This window comes from Ixodes scapularis, unplaced genomic scaffold (genome assembly GCF_016920785.2).
Source record: "Ixodes scapularis isolate PalLabHiFi unplaced genomic scaffold, ASM1692078v2 PGA_scaffold1__304_contigs__length_218370807, whole genome shotgun sequence".
In the NCBI taxonomy this organism is placed as follows: Eukaryota; Metazoa; Arthropoda; class Arachnida; order Ixodida; family Ixodidae; genus Ixodes; species Ixodes scapularis.
In genome coordinates, this window is record NW_024609846.1 from 76,390,157 (window position 1) to 76,407,241 (window position 17,085).

General features: G+C 41.6%; 1 protein-coding gene across 1 annotated transcript in view; it reads right to left on the reverse strand.

The window, feature by feature from the left end:
- LOC120840200 (arylsulfatase B-like) overlaps positions 1-17,085 on the reverse strand; it is an 81,705-nt gene that overhangs the window by 59,492 nt on the left and 5,128 nt on the right. The window contains exon 2 of the mRNA XM_040210607.2: positions 11,580-11,739. Coding sequence (XP_040066541.2) covers positions 11,580-11,739 — 160 coding nt within the window. The remainder of the gene's footprint in view (positions 1-11,579; positions 11,740-17,085) is intronic.

Sequence of the window (17,085 nt, forward strand, 5' to 3'; positions counted from 1 at the left end):
AAAAAGAAAGAAAAATAACTTCAGAGACAATTAAATTTCCCAACCTCGGCTAAAAGCTGAAGCTCAATTTTTTTTTTTAATATGTTGGTACGTTTACGCTAATATCTTCTGCTCGCACTGCACTGCAGAAGGAACTACACGGCACCGTTGAGGTAGGCTCCAAAGAGGATTGTCTCTCACCCCGCAGTGTAAGCAACAAAACAACAAACAATGCGACGCTACTGAAGTTGCGCGTGTCTGTGAGTTTCTGTTTGTGTGTGAGTGTTTCACCGAGAGCTAGGCGGCTTGCGCGAGCGCTGAGGCTTTCAGAGAGGTTCCGTCGGCGCCGCAATGTCTTGCGAAAGCAATTGTAATTCTAGATGACATTTTGAAATTACTGACCATAGAAAGTAATTAAATTACAATTACAATTCCTTTTAGTCAAAAGTAATTAATTACAATTACAAGTTACCCAAGAAAGTAATTAAATTACAGTAATTCAATTACAGTAATTGAATTACTACCCAAATACTCTTCACAATTGTTTTCGAAATATTAACATTACCAGATTCCGCACAGCTCACAGGATATAAAATAAAATTAATGGGAGGGCAAATTAATAAATTGGTGAGGTGCTGCCCGCACACGCGTTAAATTTCATTCATTCACTGATTCTTTCATTCATTCATTCATTCATTCATTCATTCATTCATTCATACTTTATTTATTCTTCAGGCCATGGCCGGCAGGGCGGAAGAGGAAAAATGGCATTACTGCCGGACGAGCACTCTCTGCCCATTACAGTCCGACAGCATTGAATAAAAAAAACAAGAATAAACACCATATGATAAAAATGAACACATTAAATAAAGAAAAGTACTATACTGATAGCTGGACACACTTAGGCTATCAGAAAAAGAATTAGTTGACTCCTGATTCAATGCATCAGCAAACATCACAAAAAGCACGCACATACCAGAAGGATTACGCCATCAAAATTTTAGAAGTTTACATAAGAAAAATAGAAGCCCTATCTATGTTACAAACAATACAGGCATTAATCATTTACATGTATTCACAGCAGCACGTGCGGCAACGTAACGAGAGTATTCACAGGTTGTATGCCATTACTCGGTATAATGCCTGATTCCGTACCTATTAATTTTTAAAAGCTATGTTTTCACTTATGAGAACATGTTTGACATCTGTTTTATATTTGAGAAAACAGTCTGAATAATTAAATTCTCCTTCCAATATATCAAGAATACCGGTTATTTAGTAGTTAAGTTTTTGCATGCCATAATTCGTTCGAATCTCGGGCACTGGTCTTTTCGTATGCCGAAAAAAGTAGGCCTTATCGTCCCGAGTTTTACTGAACTCTACGTAGAGCTTCGTTTTATGAATGAATTTTGCTAACGTAAAATACTAAACCTTGTCCCCTTTCAGTATATTGTGTATTACATAATGCGGCTCACAGTGAACATCCTGTAGGTTTCCATGATGGTCAGCATACATACGTAGGAATTTATTTTGTAACACTGATAGTTGATGATAGTTTCCCTGTGTTGTGGTGCCCCAGACCAAAATGCCATATGAAAGGTGGGAACAGAACAAGGAATGGATAGAAGCATTTTTATAGAAAGAGCGCAATAAAGTTTGCGATTCTGTACTTCCACCCTAGAGCTCTGGATAGTTGCTTTTTCATGTGACCGACATGTGCATTCCACGTGAGCTTTTTGTGAAACCAAACTCTAAGAATTCTTTTGTTATTTTACTTGTTCTACTGTTGAATTTATAAAAAGAAAAAAAAAACAGCGTCATTATTCCGCTTGTTTATGGGCCTCAATATTACATACTTGGTTTTGGATTCGTTAAGCTGCAACTTATTTGTTGTTAACCACTCGAACAAATTCACCAAGCACCTCTTGGTTATTTATTCGAGCTGCTCTTTATTCATAACAGTGAAAAAAAACGTTCGTGTCGTCTACATACATATACGCAGACGACACGACAATATATTTTGTTTGAATTACCGAAGAACTGTTTCCATTTTACAAGGATGAGAAGTAGGCTTGCTATCGTCGTTTTTCATATTCTATTTTATTGTTATTGACTTTCTTTGGAATCCTCAGTGGTTTGCGCCTAACCCCCTTGCAATTGCAATACGTGTTCAAGTGTCGAACTGCATCACTACCCGTGCTTTTTTTTTTTTTTTTTTTTTAATACCGGTGCAGTAACACAATGTGTTTTAGAGCAAACTGCTTGCGCAAACTAGACAAACTCTTCCTCTTTATTTTCGTTGATTTTTTTTAGATATTTTTTTCGGAGCAGAAGAGGGTGTCTGATTCGGTGGCCGCGTTTGTGACACGAACCCGCGTCATTCCACGCCAAAAAGGACGCCCCAATTTTTTCATGTTTGGATATGTACGAAAAATTAATTCAGACAAAAGAAACCTCTAAAGTAAGAAATATATATATATTTTTGCGAAAAAATAAATTTTATATGAGATGTTTAATACTTTAAATTTCAGACATATACATAAAACACGCGTAGTTCCGAAATACATTATAAAACAACGATTGCGTAATGTACAAATTTAGGTGTGCGCCTAATTGCTTAATACCCCCCCCCCCCCCCCCAGGCCCTATCTTACACTAAACTACAAACACTGAAAGACGCCGCTTTTAGTCCAAATAGGAGCTCCCAAAGGATGCGGCATTAGGAGAATTCTTTATTTTTTCTCGGTAAACTTGGACTTTGGCGTTAGCTACGATACTTTTTTCCTCTATTTTCTTAAAACAAATAATTCAATTGCTTGTATAAAATTTGCAAAGCCTCGTTTTGTTGCGTTTTAATTGAATGACAAAGTCTCCAGCTTTTGCAGAAAAGACCATAGTGAGAGCCAGAAAACGCAATCTGGGCAGCGGTGCCCGGAACTTTCAAAATAACCTAAAGTTAAATACACCTCATCTGTTAAACTTATCAAAAAAATTTTAAATTACTTTTTGTTGTTGCTGAAAATGTATGTTTTTAAAGATGAGCATCTCTGACCATGCCTCGAGGCGCCCCCTTCGTAGGCGATGCATGCCGTCGTTCACCAGCTAGGCGTCAACGGTGTGAGACGCCGCCGCAAGGCCTTCAACGCTCTCCTAAAAGCACGCTTTATTCACTTGATGTGGGCGCTATCCTGACGTCCATGCACTCTTATCCTCTTTATGTTACGTAATATTACTGGCGTCTTAATTTTGCTCGACTTCTGTCGAGATGACTGCGGATGAAAGCTTGCCTGCATCGTCTGCTTCCCGAGTTTTTGGGAGGCATACTGCGCGTCGGTCTCGTCATGATAACAGGGACGTCTCTTCCCTATTGAACTTAAATGTATTTTAGAACTAAGATGTATAGAAGTTCGTTGGAGCATCCCCAAAAGCGAGCTGCCGAGATAGTATAGAAACGACTACGTCACTCTTCTAACCGTCATTGCGGGCAGGCTTTAGGGCAATCTTTTTGCGTGCAATATTAAAATTCGGAGTAAAAACACGAAAAGTGATTAATGAATACCTAAGAAACAATTACATTTTCATAAATTCTGTTAATTGATCGAGCCTCTGATAGTAGTTGGTGTCAATACTGCAATAGCAACATGAGCCATGAAACCAATAATTAAAAAGCTAATCAACAATTTGTTTAATAAGCCGACTTGCCATGTCGGTTATTACCTCAATTTGTACTTCACAGCGCATAAACGTCTCACATTAGCAAGCACTCACTCAATCACAGACGCAAAAACATACACACAGCCCTCCATTAGATGAGGTTATTACCTCATCTAATGTCCCCCGAGCCTGACACTCAAGAGGCGAAGACGGCACCCGTGTAACTCCCACCTCTTATCAAACACACTTCGTCTAAAAGTACTAGCGAGTTCAGAATTCGAGACATGTTCTGTTGGCCTCTAGTGTATTCCGGAGCTTAAAATACTGCACATGTACGTGACCTCAGGGGTGTGAGGCATCCACCGCAAAGAGTGGAGGGCTTGTTTCATTATTACACTGCTTTTGGTAGCACTATACATGTTCTCTCAAAACACATTTAAGTCCAACGGAGCAGCGACATCACCGTTATCATTTCGCATCGGTGAAAAGCTGTCCGGACTGAATTATTTTTTGTTTGTTTTTTTATATCCAGACATACGACACACGAGGTCGACGCGCAGTACGCATTCCCAATCTCGGGAAGCAGACAATGCAGGATACAGGATACAGATGCATGGAAGTCAGGATAAAGTCCACCCCAACTGACTAAAATGTCTTTTCCAAAGAGCGTTGAAAACCTCGCGCAGGTGTCTCACACCGATGACGCGCAGCAAGCGAACGCCGTAATGCACGGCCTACCGTTGCGGGACCCTGGTGGCATGGTCGGAGAGGAACACCTTTAAAAACTCATTTCTCAGCAACAAAATAAAGCACTTTTATAACCTTTTGATATGTTTAAAAAACGAGGTGGTTTTAACTTTTAGCTATTTTGTAAGTTCCAGGCGCCGCCGACCACATTGCTTTTTCTGGCTCTCAATATAGCCTTTTCGGTATAAGCTGGATAATTTGCCATTTAATTAAAACGCAACAAAACAAGCATTCGAACATTTTATGCAAGCAATAATTATTAATTTTACGTGAACTGAGAAAAAAGTATTGTGCCTAACACCCAAATTCAAGGTGACTAAAACAAACAAAGAAACCTCAAAAAGACTCGTTTTTTTTAGCTTCTATTGGAACACAGAAGGGCGTCTTTCAATGTTCCTATCTTAGTGTAAGGTCGGGCATTTTATTAAGTAATTAGGCGCCCATCGGAATTTGTAGGGTACACAATTGTTTGTTTACAATATCTTTTATATACATATTTTTTTCACCACATGTGTTTTCTGCAAATTCCAGAAATTGAGAGCAAGATAGAGAAGCAAAAATCAATTTTATTTTTCACAAAAAAAGTAATTTTGTTCGACTTTGGTGGTTTCTTTATCTAAAATATTTTTTTTTCACATATCCCAGACAGGAAAATTTGCCGCGTCTCCCTTCGCATGCAATGACCCACCCGCTATTTGGCGCTGCCGGCGTGCAATGTTTCGTTTGGTTCCCTTCCTGATTTGGATGTGACGATACCGGATACAGCCTGGCAGACAAGCTGCCCGACCTTTTGGAGCTCGGGAAAAAATAGACCCTTCTCGAAATTCAGTGAAATCATGGTGCCTCAAATAGCAGTTTGCTATTTACCGTACCAATGGCGGTAATCAACCAGCAGTCAGTAGTATTTTGCCGGGCACCAATACTTTCGTTTGCCAACAGTCGAGAATGTTTGTTTTTACCTTACCATCGTTTGTGGATAGTTTCGATAGTGACAAATATAATATCGTTAATATCGAGGCACCGATCCACATTGAAGCCGTGATAAACTTTTATACATTAGGTATGTAAAGCCGATTATGTGCCGCTAACAGATTGACGGGACAGGATTTATAAAGGACCGCCTACGCCGCTCTTGTATTCAATTCCCGCGTCGCATCATGCTAACGTCTCGAATGTATAGGCCTTGCATCATCCGCATCGGAGCATCTCCAACTTCTTCCGTCATCAGTAACCTCAAGGTCGGCATTATTACGAAAACTATGCCACTTGTCAACTGATATTTATCAATGCTGCAAGACTGAATTTCGGAAAGGGTCTGGGTAGGGCCACTAAATGAGTTACGCTTAGAGTATCGGCACTCTGTTCCTTGATATCGTTTTGGGGACCGCCAACTCGGTGCTTGTGCAGAGCAGACGCAACTGCCGGTCGTCATGATTCAAAGTGCGACTTCCTGAGCATTAGATTCAGTGTTAGTACGCTCATGTGATTGTATTTTGCTCTCTCACGAACTGTTTGAACATTTATGAAGGACGGAAAACCATGTTCTGTAGTTCTAGATAAAGCTCCAGAAAACTTTCAGCCATGACTTAAAGCCACAAGATGGCTAAGTGTCGTTTTCTGGCGCGTACGTTATTTAGTGGCGCTAGGTCCGGGAAACCTGAAGGGAAATTGCCGGCTCGCACCTGAAAAGCGCCACCCGAACGGCTTGGACTCGCCAGCTTTCGACGACGGGAAGGTTTTGCCGATTATATGGCAGAATATTTTGCAGGAAAATGACCACCTGAATTTGCCATAAGAGGAGTTTTCGCTTTGCAGAAAGTCAAGACTACCTTTCCAACAGCGTCGCCAAGTGACCAGGATTCGTTGTTATTTTTTTATCTCAAGCCTTCGCTGAAGACGTCCGAAACCAGCCGCCTTTTTATCATCTGGGTGGAAGTATGGCTCAGTTATCGCTGCCCGGTTCGTTCCACATACAGGTCCGGCTGTCACGCAGGTGAAGCTTACAAGGGCCTGCTTGTTTTTCCGAGAGCCAGGGACAAACTATCTGCGGCATTTCCAGAAGACAGGAAGGAGGAGTGCTCGTGTTCACTTTTAAGTGGGAAACTCAATCACGCGCTCACGAACCTTTGGCTGCATCCTCACAGAAGGTCGTCTCCGAGTGCGGAGTACATTGCAGCAGTATTTGTGCCGCGAGGGGTCAAGCCGACGAGCTCATTGATTCGTTTTCTCCAAGCGACCAAACTTGATAAAACACTGTAGGACACGCTCCAAAAGTAAATGACAGCCATCCTCAAAGATTTCTTTCTTTCTTTTTCTTTCTTTGTATATTTTGCCTCTTTCTCCCTTTCCCATGTATGAAGTAGTAATCCTGCAAATTCCCACGGAATAACCTCTTCATCTTTCCAATAAACATGTTTTTTTCTCTATTTGTGCCGTTTAGTTTCTTTCTGTTTATCTGATCTTTCTCCCCGATCGCCACTTTTATAAGGCAGAAGACCAGCACAACAACGCAAGCTAGTTTCCTTGTGTGTGTGCGTGTTCTTTGTTTTTACAAATAGAAAAACAAATTAAATAAAATACACGTACAAACGAACGACGTCAGTGACTAAAATGCTGAATAAGTGTGGTCTTTTGTTATTATAGATACTAGACTGAGACCTGCCCGGTTAGGATTGTTACCCAATTTATCATGCAAAATTAAATATCGACGAAACATTATATCGAAAAGAGCTGTGTATGCAATCATGTACGACTAAATCATCATAAAATGATTCAACCCCATCTGAATACATTCAGCTTCAAATGTTGTTGTTTTTTTTGTTTTTTGTTTTTTTTTGAAGCGACTGATGAGTGGTATAAGCTTCCAGAGTGCGTTGTTAACTCCTCTAACATGTGCCACGTTGAACCTTCATTAAAAGATCAGTTTTCGTAATAAACAAAACCGTATCTCTAAAAAGTGGGTGTATATCACAGTGCTAACATTTCGCATATTAGGTTCTTATACGTGTAATTTTGAGCTGAAGTTGTCTTTTGTTGAGTTCCCGTGCTTTTTAGAGGTGCCAATTTTGTGCAATTTTCTAGTTGCATTTTGTTTCTTGCAAGTTTAGTGCAATTTGGGAAGTCTTTATCAACCCCTCCCGTACTCTCCATCGAGAGAATTCCGACAATATTGATAAATAAATGCGATAAAAAAAGAAATCTAAAAAATCACGCTACTACTCCAGCGGGCTAACTGTACTCCGTTCCCAGCGGACGGAACGAATCTTCTTCGCCAATCCAGCGCTGTGAACCCCTCACGTGACCACTACGCATCCCGCACGTATAGACCTTTTCCGTGTACTCTCGTCCCCAGCCCCCTAATAGGCGTATCCGGTATGGGCGACGAAAAAAATGATACAACGTTTCAACCTGCAAATAGCAAAAAAATAGAGGGGAGGCAAAACGAGAATGTCTGACGGTGACGTTTATATCGGAAATGCCTTCTATTGACGTGGCGATGGCAAAACAATGTTTTCGCCCATACTGGAAGTGACGACAATTCAAGATGGCGGCGCCCTTGCGGCCCTGACGTCACGTAGCTGTGGTGGCGCTGTCGACGGCACGGCGCATGAGCAGGCGTTTCACTTTACGCGAATTCGGTTTCTGCGCACGCGCACTGCCCACACCTGGTGTGGGCCAACGCGGGCTTGTTTGTAAATAGCGTGTATGTCTATAGCTGCGTCCCTAGCGAATGTCACGTGATACTTCCTCGGTATGGGATTGGCTTCAGTGCCACGTAGCGCCCTTCGCGGTCCATCGTATACTGAAAGAGTATCGGCTACCGGGCAATGCTGCTTGGTTTGACCCTATCTATAGCGACTGAAGCAAGAAATGCTGGGTAAGCCAGGAAGCCGTGGGTGTACAGCATGCCAGTATGGCGGAAGCTACGTCCCCTGCGGGCCAATCGGAACGACGAAGTGAGGCACGTGACTGTGCGTATCGACGGAGTGCGCTTTTACCGCGAAGAAGTATCAGGCTTTTTGCTGCGTCATGCTCCAATGTTTGCGCGCGGCGCTCGTACACGTAGCGCATATCGAAGCCGTGGGACGGCAATGTAGGGCGCAGCGTTCACCTACGTTGCCACCTGCGGCCATAAAGGGAGGAATTTTGAGGCCTCGCCTGTTTTCGCGACTGGGGCCAGGGCCATATCTGATGATATCAATCCTTGTAACGCGGTTACGAAAGCATCCAGGCTTCTGCGCGTCGCAATTACGTTTTATCATTTCGGTACAGCTGCTCTTGTTTCATGCTCCGCTCGCCGCTGACGCGTGTTGAAAAGGAAGGCCCAGATCCAGTCAAGCTATACCTTTTGCGGTACGCTTTCCTTGCTGTGCCCAAACTACCAAAATGTGGATAAAAAAAGTGAAAGCCGTTTACAACTTCCTGTAACGCCGAATTGGAGCGCAGCTCTTGAGGAGGAGGAGTGGAGGGTATATTCCTCCTCCTCCCTCGTGATCATGCCTGCTAGTCCTCCTCCCCTCCTGCTCCCCCTCCCTCTCCTTTACCACCTCCTCGTCCTTCAAGCTCCTCCCCTCCCCTCGCCTCCGCCTCCTCGTCTCTCCTCCCCCCCTCCTCCACCTTCGTACTGCTTTCCTCCTTGCCGCTCAAGCCGGACAATGAGGGGAGGAGGAGGAGAAGGAGGGGGAGGAGGAGGAGGGGGAGGAGGAAGAGGGGGGAGGAGGGGAGGAGGAGAAGGGGGAGGAGGAGGAGGGGGAGAAGGAGAGGGAGGAGGAGGAGAGGGAGGGGCGCGGTTACGCCGACGCCGACGCCGACGCCGACGCCGTGCTGACGCCAACGGCGACGCCGCTCAGGCTGGAAACGGGCCCCTAAGAGCTGCGCTCTAAAAAGAAAATACTTTCAGCGGCTATGCAACCAAGTGTGTGCGGGGCGCATGCTCTCAGTCATCGATGAAAAGCTGTGCACGCAAAATCCTCCAGAAATGTCACAGAAAGGTTGTTTTTTTTTTTTCGAAGTATACGATCAGTGGAGGGCCTAAGAGACGTAGGGAGAGGCCTAATTAATATATATCCTCGTTTCTAACTTCGTGATTGGTTATTTGGCGTTTATAGCGGCTGATTAACGCAACCTTTTTATTGGCTGCAGAAAGGTAATATAAGATGCTAGGGACCTTGACTGCCCCTGCGTCTCTTATGTTGACACTGACTATACTTGCTGTATTATACGGGGCTATTAAAAAAAAGCAAATTTTAAACTTTTATTTAAAAAAAATTGTTAAAAGAAAAGACAGGTTTCGCGCATCGCTGGAAAGAGGAAGGTTCCAAGTTTTTCGATGTCTCCCTCTACCGAGCGAAATTTCGTCTGCCTCTAGCGCAGGGGTTGCGGGGACGTCAGCAAGACGATCTCTTATTGTCTCGGTTGGAGGGACAGTGGGTATGCTTCGAAGCTGCTAGCGTCGAGGTCTACCCTCTATCTTTCCGATCGCGCCAATCAGAGCTCGGCGTTCTGACGTCCCCGTAACCCCTGCGCTAGAGGCAGACGAAATTTCGCGCTTCGCATAGAAGTTTCGTTCAATATGCCGCACGGAGGCGCTGTTTATTGTTGACGGGAAAAATGGCGACAACAGTCGTCTTGTGGGGATGCGGCTTGCAATGTAGATATTGTTAACGTGGCAGCTTGGGCGAGTTGGTTGCACATGATTACACACACCACAGCGCACTATAGCAAGCAACACTCACACCTTACACACGAAAAATAAAGCAAAATTCAAACAAACCGCGCTGACTGACAACATTTTTTATATAACTTTGTCTTCTTCAACCTCTAGCACCACCGAATTTCCCAAATCACGCGCACCGATCTCCTAGATGCCTAAAAATGTTTTCTCTTTTTCTGTCAGGTGTAAAGATGGTGTACTTATACAGTTGTTATAGTTCCTGGCGATATGTTCTGCTTCGATAATTTCTCGAGTTAATTGGTTTCTGTTCCTACAATTAACTTTACACCTGACAGAAAAAGAGAAAACATTTTTAGGCATCTAGGAGATCGGTGCGCGTGATTTGGGAAATTCGGTGGTGCTAGAGGTTGAAGAAGACAAAGTTATATAAAAAGAGTTGTCAGTCAGCGCGGTTTGTTTGAACTTTGCTTTATTTTTCGTGTGTAAGGTGTGAGTGTTGCTTGCTATAGTGCGCTGTGGTGTGTGTAATAATGTAGATATATTGGCACATTAAAGAAGGGTGTTTGTCTCGTACTCAAAACGAGCACCATGCATTACTCGACAAACTCAAAAACTGTCGTCCATCTCTTGTCAAACGCGAGTACTACCGTGACTTCGAACTTTCCTCCATCTGGTGATGTGCGGAGTGTGTTCCTGGCTATTTATAGCTTGTTTACCCTACCGCATTCTCAAGGACAGGAAAAAAGTAAATATTATTATTAAAAAAATTCATCTAGATAAGTATTCAAACGCAGAATTTAAATTGTACTAAACATTTTAAAAAGTGTTCAGAGGTGGGCAAACACACACTTTATTTTAAAGGTCAACATTCGAAGAAATATGGCAAACCATAATTATTGTTAAGAGGAAAAACTCACCCGGCATAAATTGAAACGCATGGGAACTCTGAGATATTCACACAGAACAAAATAAAAATGAGAATGGTACTGATGACGACAACATGCCAGACTTACGACCCACAGGACACTATTTTAGTACGATATACAATATGATTTAAATTAATTATAACGTAGTTACGCGGACATTAAACAGGGGACTAAGGATTGTGATACTCGTAATGGCAATGTGCAATACGTATGACGAGAGAACCCGCATAACGTTGTAGTTCTATTTCGTTCATTCTGGTTTCTTATTTTGCGCGTCGTGGCGTCGTTTCTTTACGCGCGACAATTTTGGCGCCTGGCCTGCTCAGAACGGATCGCGGATTGTGGCTTGGAGACCCCTGGCACCAAATGAAGTTTAAAATTTTATCGTTCCTTTTCAAAAAGCCCTGTAGAGGCGGACCAGACATATTTAATTTATTTTCTTAATCACTGTTCACACGCGTGGAAAAATACAGTTTCCGAAATAGCGAAGCATATGGATAGCGTCTTTCCCTTGCTGTTCCACCGTCAGCGCCATCGCCCTAGCGTGACGTCACAAATCGGTTGACTGATGCACTGCCAGGTGATTTTCAGAGGCTTACCGGTTCGTATTGGGTAGAGTCCGGTGAGCAGCGCAGCCCTGGAGGGGGTGCACAGATGCTGAGCGTAGTAGCTGTTCAAGATGACTCCGTCTGCCGCCAGGGCGTCCAGATTGGGCGTGGGGATCTGCGACGATCCGTGGAAGCTCACGTCGTTCCAGCCCTGCGTGTAGTTGTGTCTTAATTCATAGCAAGTATCAACCAACATTCGACTGTTGCAGGTTAAGAAAAGCAGGACAAGCCTCTCCCAAAAAGTTCCACGCTAGCTATGACTACTGGCTTCCTCCTCAAAACCTCCTCCTCTCCAGGCGTTTGCCCTGCCAAAGTGGAAATAATGGAGGGCTTTAAGGAAGAAGCTCGTCCTTCTTTTCTTAACCTGTAGCAGTCTATAGAAATTCCTTTGTCTCAGGTCTGAAATAAAGGATCAGGTGAATGCGAATTCCTTCTTGAATGGCGTAACGCAAGAACGCCATTGTCAATGATGAAAATCGTTGTATGGAAAAGTTTGGTACCGCATAATCTCTTAATTTCTTAACCTGTAGCAGTCTATAGAAATTCATTTGTCTCAGGTCTGAAATAAAGGATCAAGTGAATGCGAATTCCTTCTTCATTGCCGTAACGCAAGAACGCCATTGTCAATGATGAAAATCGTTGTATGGAAAAGTTTGGTACCGCATAATCTCTTAATTTCTTAACCTGTACCAGTCTATAGAAATTCATTTGTCTCAGGTCTGAAATAAAGGATCACGTGAATGCGAATTCCTTCTTCATTGGCGTAACGCAAGAACACCATTGTCAATGATGAAAATCGTTGTATGGAAACGTTTGGTGCCGCATAATCTCTTAATTTCTTAACCTGTAGCAGTCTATAGAAATTCATTTGTCTCAGGTCTGAAATAAAGGATCACGTGAATGCGAATTCCTTCTTCATTGGCGTAACGCAAGAACGCCATTGTCAATGATGAAAATCGTTGTATGGAAAAGGTTGGTGCCGCATAATCTCTTAATTTCTTAACCTGTAGCAGTCTATAGAAATTCATTTGTCTCAGGTCTGAGATAAAGGATCACGTGAATGCGAATTCCTTCTTCAATGGCGTAACGCAAGAACACCATTGTCAATGATGAAAATCGTTGTATGGAAAAGTTTGGTACCGCATAATCTCTTAATTTCTTAACCTGTAGCAGTCTATAGAAATTCATTTGTCTCAGGTCTGAAATAAAGGATCACGTGAATGCGAATGCCTTCTTCATTGGCGTAACGCAAGACCGCCATTGTCAATGATGAAAATCGTTGTATGGAAAAGTTTGGTACCGCATTATCTCTTAATTTCTTAACCTGTAGCAGTCTATAGAAATTCATTTGTCTCAGGTCTGAAATAAATGATCAAGTGAATGCGAATTCCTTCTTCAATGGCGTAACGCAAGAACGCCATTGTCAATGATGAAAATCGTTGTATGGAAAAGTTTGGTGCCGCATAATCTCTTAATTTCTTAACCTGTAGCAGTCTATAGAAATTCATTTGTCTCAGGTCTGAAATAAAGGATCAAGTGAATGCGAATTCCTTCTTCAATGGCGTAACGCAAGAACGCCATTGTCAATGATGAAAATCGTTGTATGGAAAAGTTTGGTACCGCATAATCTCTTAATTTCTTAACCTGTAGCAGTCTATAGAAATTCATTTGTCTCAGATCTGAAATAAATGATCACGTGAATGTGAATTCCTTCTTCAATGGCGTAACGCAAGAACGCCATTGTCAATGATGAAAATCGTTGTATGGAAAAGTTTGGTACCGCATAATCTCTTAATTTCTTAACCTGTAGCAGTCTATAGGAATTCATTTGTCTCAGGTCTGAAATAAAGGATCACGTGAATGCGAATTCCTTCTTCATTGGCGTAACACAAGAACGCCATTGTCAATGATGAAAATCGTTGTATGGAAAAGTTTGGTGCCGCATAATCTCTTAATTTCTTAACCTGTAGCAGTCTATAGAAATTCATTTGTCTCAGGTCTGAAATAAAGGACCAAGTGAATGCGAATTCCATCTTCAATGGCGTAACGCAAGAACGCCATTGTCAATGATGAAAATCGTTGTATGGAAAAGTTTGGTACCGCATAATCTCTTAATTTCTTCACCTGTAGCAGTCTATAGAAATTCATTTGTCTCAGGTCTGAAATAAAGGATCACGTGAATGCGAATTCCTTCTTCATTGGCGTAACGCAAGAACGCCATTGTGAATGATGAAAATCGTTGTATGGAAAAGTTTGGTACCGCATAATCTCTTAATTTCTTAACCTGTAGCAGTCTATAAAAATTCATTTGTCTCAGGTCTGAAATAAAGGATCACGTGAATGCGAATTCCTTCTTCAATGGCGTAACGCAAGAACGCCATTGTCAATGATGAAAATCGTTGTATGGAAAAGTTTGGTACCGAATAATCTCTTAATTTTTTAACCTGTAGCAGTCTATAGAAATTCATTTGTCTCAGGTCTGAAATAAAGGATCACGTGAATGCGAATTCCTTCTTCAATGGCGTAACGCAAGAACGCCATTGTCAATGATGAAAATCGTTGTATGGAAAAGTTTGGTACCGCATAATCTCTTAATTTCTTAACCTGTAGCAGTCTATAGAAATTCATTTGTCTCAGGTATGAAATAAAGGATCAAGTGAATGCGAATTCCTTCTTCAATGGCGTAACGCAAGAACGCCATTGTCAATGATGAAAGTCGTTGTATGGAAAAGTTTGGTACCGCATAATCTCTTAATTTCTTAACCTGTAGCAGTCTATAGAAATTCATTTGTCTCAGGTCTGAAATAAAGGATCACGTGAATGCGAATTCCTTCTTCAATGGCGTAACGCAAGAACGCCATTGTCAATGATGAAAATCATTGTATGGAAAAGTTTGGTGCCGCATAATCTCTTAATTTCTTAACCTGTAGCAGTCTATAGAAATTCATTTGTCTCAGGTCTGAAATAAAGGATCACGTGAATGCGATTTCCTTCTTCAATGGCGTAACGCAAGAACGCCATTGTCAATGATGAAAATCATTGTATGGAAAAGTTTAGTGCCGCATAATCTCTTAATTTCTTAACCTGTAGCAGTCTATAGAAATTCATTTGTCTCAGGTCTGAAATAAAGGATCACGTGAATGCGAATTCCTTCTTCATTGGCGTAACGCAAGAACGCCATTGTCAATGATGAAAATCATTGTATGGAAAAGTTTGGTGCCGCATAATCTCTTAATTTCTTAACCTGTAGCAGTCTACAGAAATTCATTTGTCTCAGGTCTGAAATAAAGGATCAAGTGAATGCGAATTCCTTCTTCAATGGCGTAACGCAAGAACGCCATTGTCAATGGTGAAAATTGTTGTATGGAAAAGTTTGGTACCGCATAATCTCTTAATTTCTTAACCTGTACCAGTCTATAGAAATTCATTTGTCTCAGGTCTGAAATAAAGGATCAAGTGAATGCGAATTCCTTCTTCATTGCCGTAACGCAAGAGCGCCATTGTCAATTATGAAAATCGTTGTATGGAAAAGTTTGGTACCGCATAATCTCTTAATTTCTTAACCTGTAGCAGTCTATAGAAATTCATTTGTCTCAGGTCTGAAATAAAGGATCAAGTGAATGCGAATGCCTTCTTCAATGGCGTAACGCTAGAACGCCATTGTCAATGATGAAAATCGTTGTATGGAAAAGTTTGGTACCGCATAATCTCTTAATTTCTTAACCTGTAGCAGTCTATAGAAATTCATTTGTCTCAGGTCTGAAATAAAGGATCAAGTGAATGCGAATTCCTTCTTCAATGGCGTAACGCAAGAACGCCATTGTCAATGATGAAAATCGTTGTATGGAAAAGTTTGGTGCCGCATAATCTCTTAATTTCTTAACCTGTAGCAGTCTATAGAAATTCATTTGTCTCAGGTCTGAAATAAAGGATCAAGTGAATGCGAATTCCTTCTTCAATGGCGTAACGCAAGAACGCCATTGTCAATGATGAAAATCGTTGTATGGAAAAGTTTGGTACCGCATAATCTCTTAATTTCTTAACCTGTAGCAGTCTATAGAAATTCATTTGTCTCAGGTCTGAAATAAAGGATCACGTGAATGCGAATTCCTTCTTCATTGGCGTAACGCAAGAACGCCATTGTCAATGATGAAAATCGTTGTATGGAAAAGTTTGGTGCCGCATAATCTCTTAATTTCTTAACCTGTAGCAGTCTATAGAAATTCATTTGTCTCAGGTCTGAGATAAAGGATCACGTGAATGCGAATTCCTTCTTCAATGGCGTAACGCAAGAACGCCATTGTCAATGATGAAAATCGTTGTATGGAAAAGTTTGGTACCGCATAATCTCTTAATTTCTTAACCTGTAGCAGTCTATAGAATTTCATTTGTCTCAGGTCTGAAATAAAGGATCACGTGAATGCGAATTCCTTCTTCATTGGCGTAACGCAAGAACGCCATTGTCAATGATGAAAATCGTGGTATGGAAAAGTTTGGTGCCGCATAATCTCTTAATTTCTAAACCTGTAGCAGTCTATAGAAATTCATTTGTCTCAGGTCTGAAATAAAGGATCAAGTGAATGCGAATTCCTTCTTCAATGGCGTAACGCAAGAACGCCATTGTCAATGATGAAAATCGTTGTATGGAAAAGTTTGGTACCGCATTATCTCTTAATTTCTTAACCTGTAGCAGTCTATAGAAATTCATTTGTCTCAGGTCTGAAATAAAGGATCAAGTGAATGCGAATTCCTTCTTCAATGGCGTAACGCAAGAACGCCATTGTCAATGATGAAAATCGTTGTATGGAAAAGTTTGGTGCCGCATAATCTCTTAATTTCTTAACCTGTAGCAGTCTATAGAAATTCATTTGTCTCAGGTCTGAAATAAAGGATCAAGTGAATGCGAATTCCTTCTTCAATGGCGTAACGCAAGAACGCCATTGTCAATGATGAAAATCGTTGTATGGAAAAGTTTGGTACCGCATAATGTCTTAATTTCTTAACCTGTAGCAGTCTATAGAAATTCATTTGTCTCAGGTGTGAAATAAAGGATCACGTGAATGTGAATTCCTTCTTCAATGGCGTAACGCAAGAACGCCATTGTCAATGATGAAAATCGTTGTATGGAAAAGTTTGGTACCGCATAATCTCTTAATTTCTTAACCTGTAGCAGTCTATAGGAATTCATTTGTCTCAGGTCTGAAATAAAGGATCACGTGAATGCGAATTCCTTCTTCATTGGCGTAACGCAAAAACGCCATTGTCAATTATGAAAATCGTTGTATGGAAAAGTTTGGTGCCGCATAATCTCTTAATTTCTTAACCTGTAGCAGTCTATAGAAATTCATTTGTCTCAGGTCTGAAATAAAGGACCAAGTGAATGCGAATTCCATCTTCAATGGCGTAACGCAAGAACGCCATTGTCAATGATAAAAATCGTTGTATGGAAAAGTTTGGTACCGCATAATCTCTTAATTTCTTAACCTGTAGCAGTCTA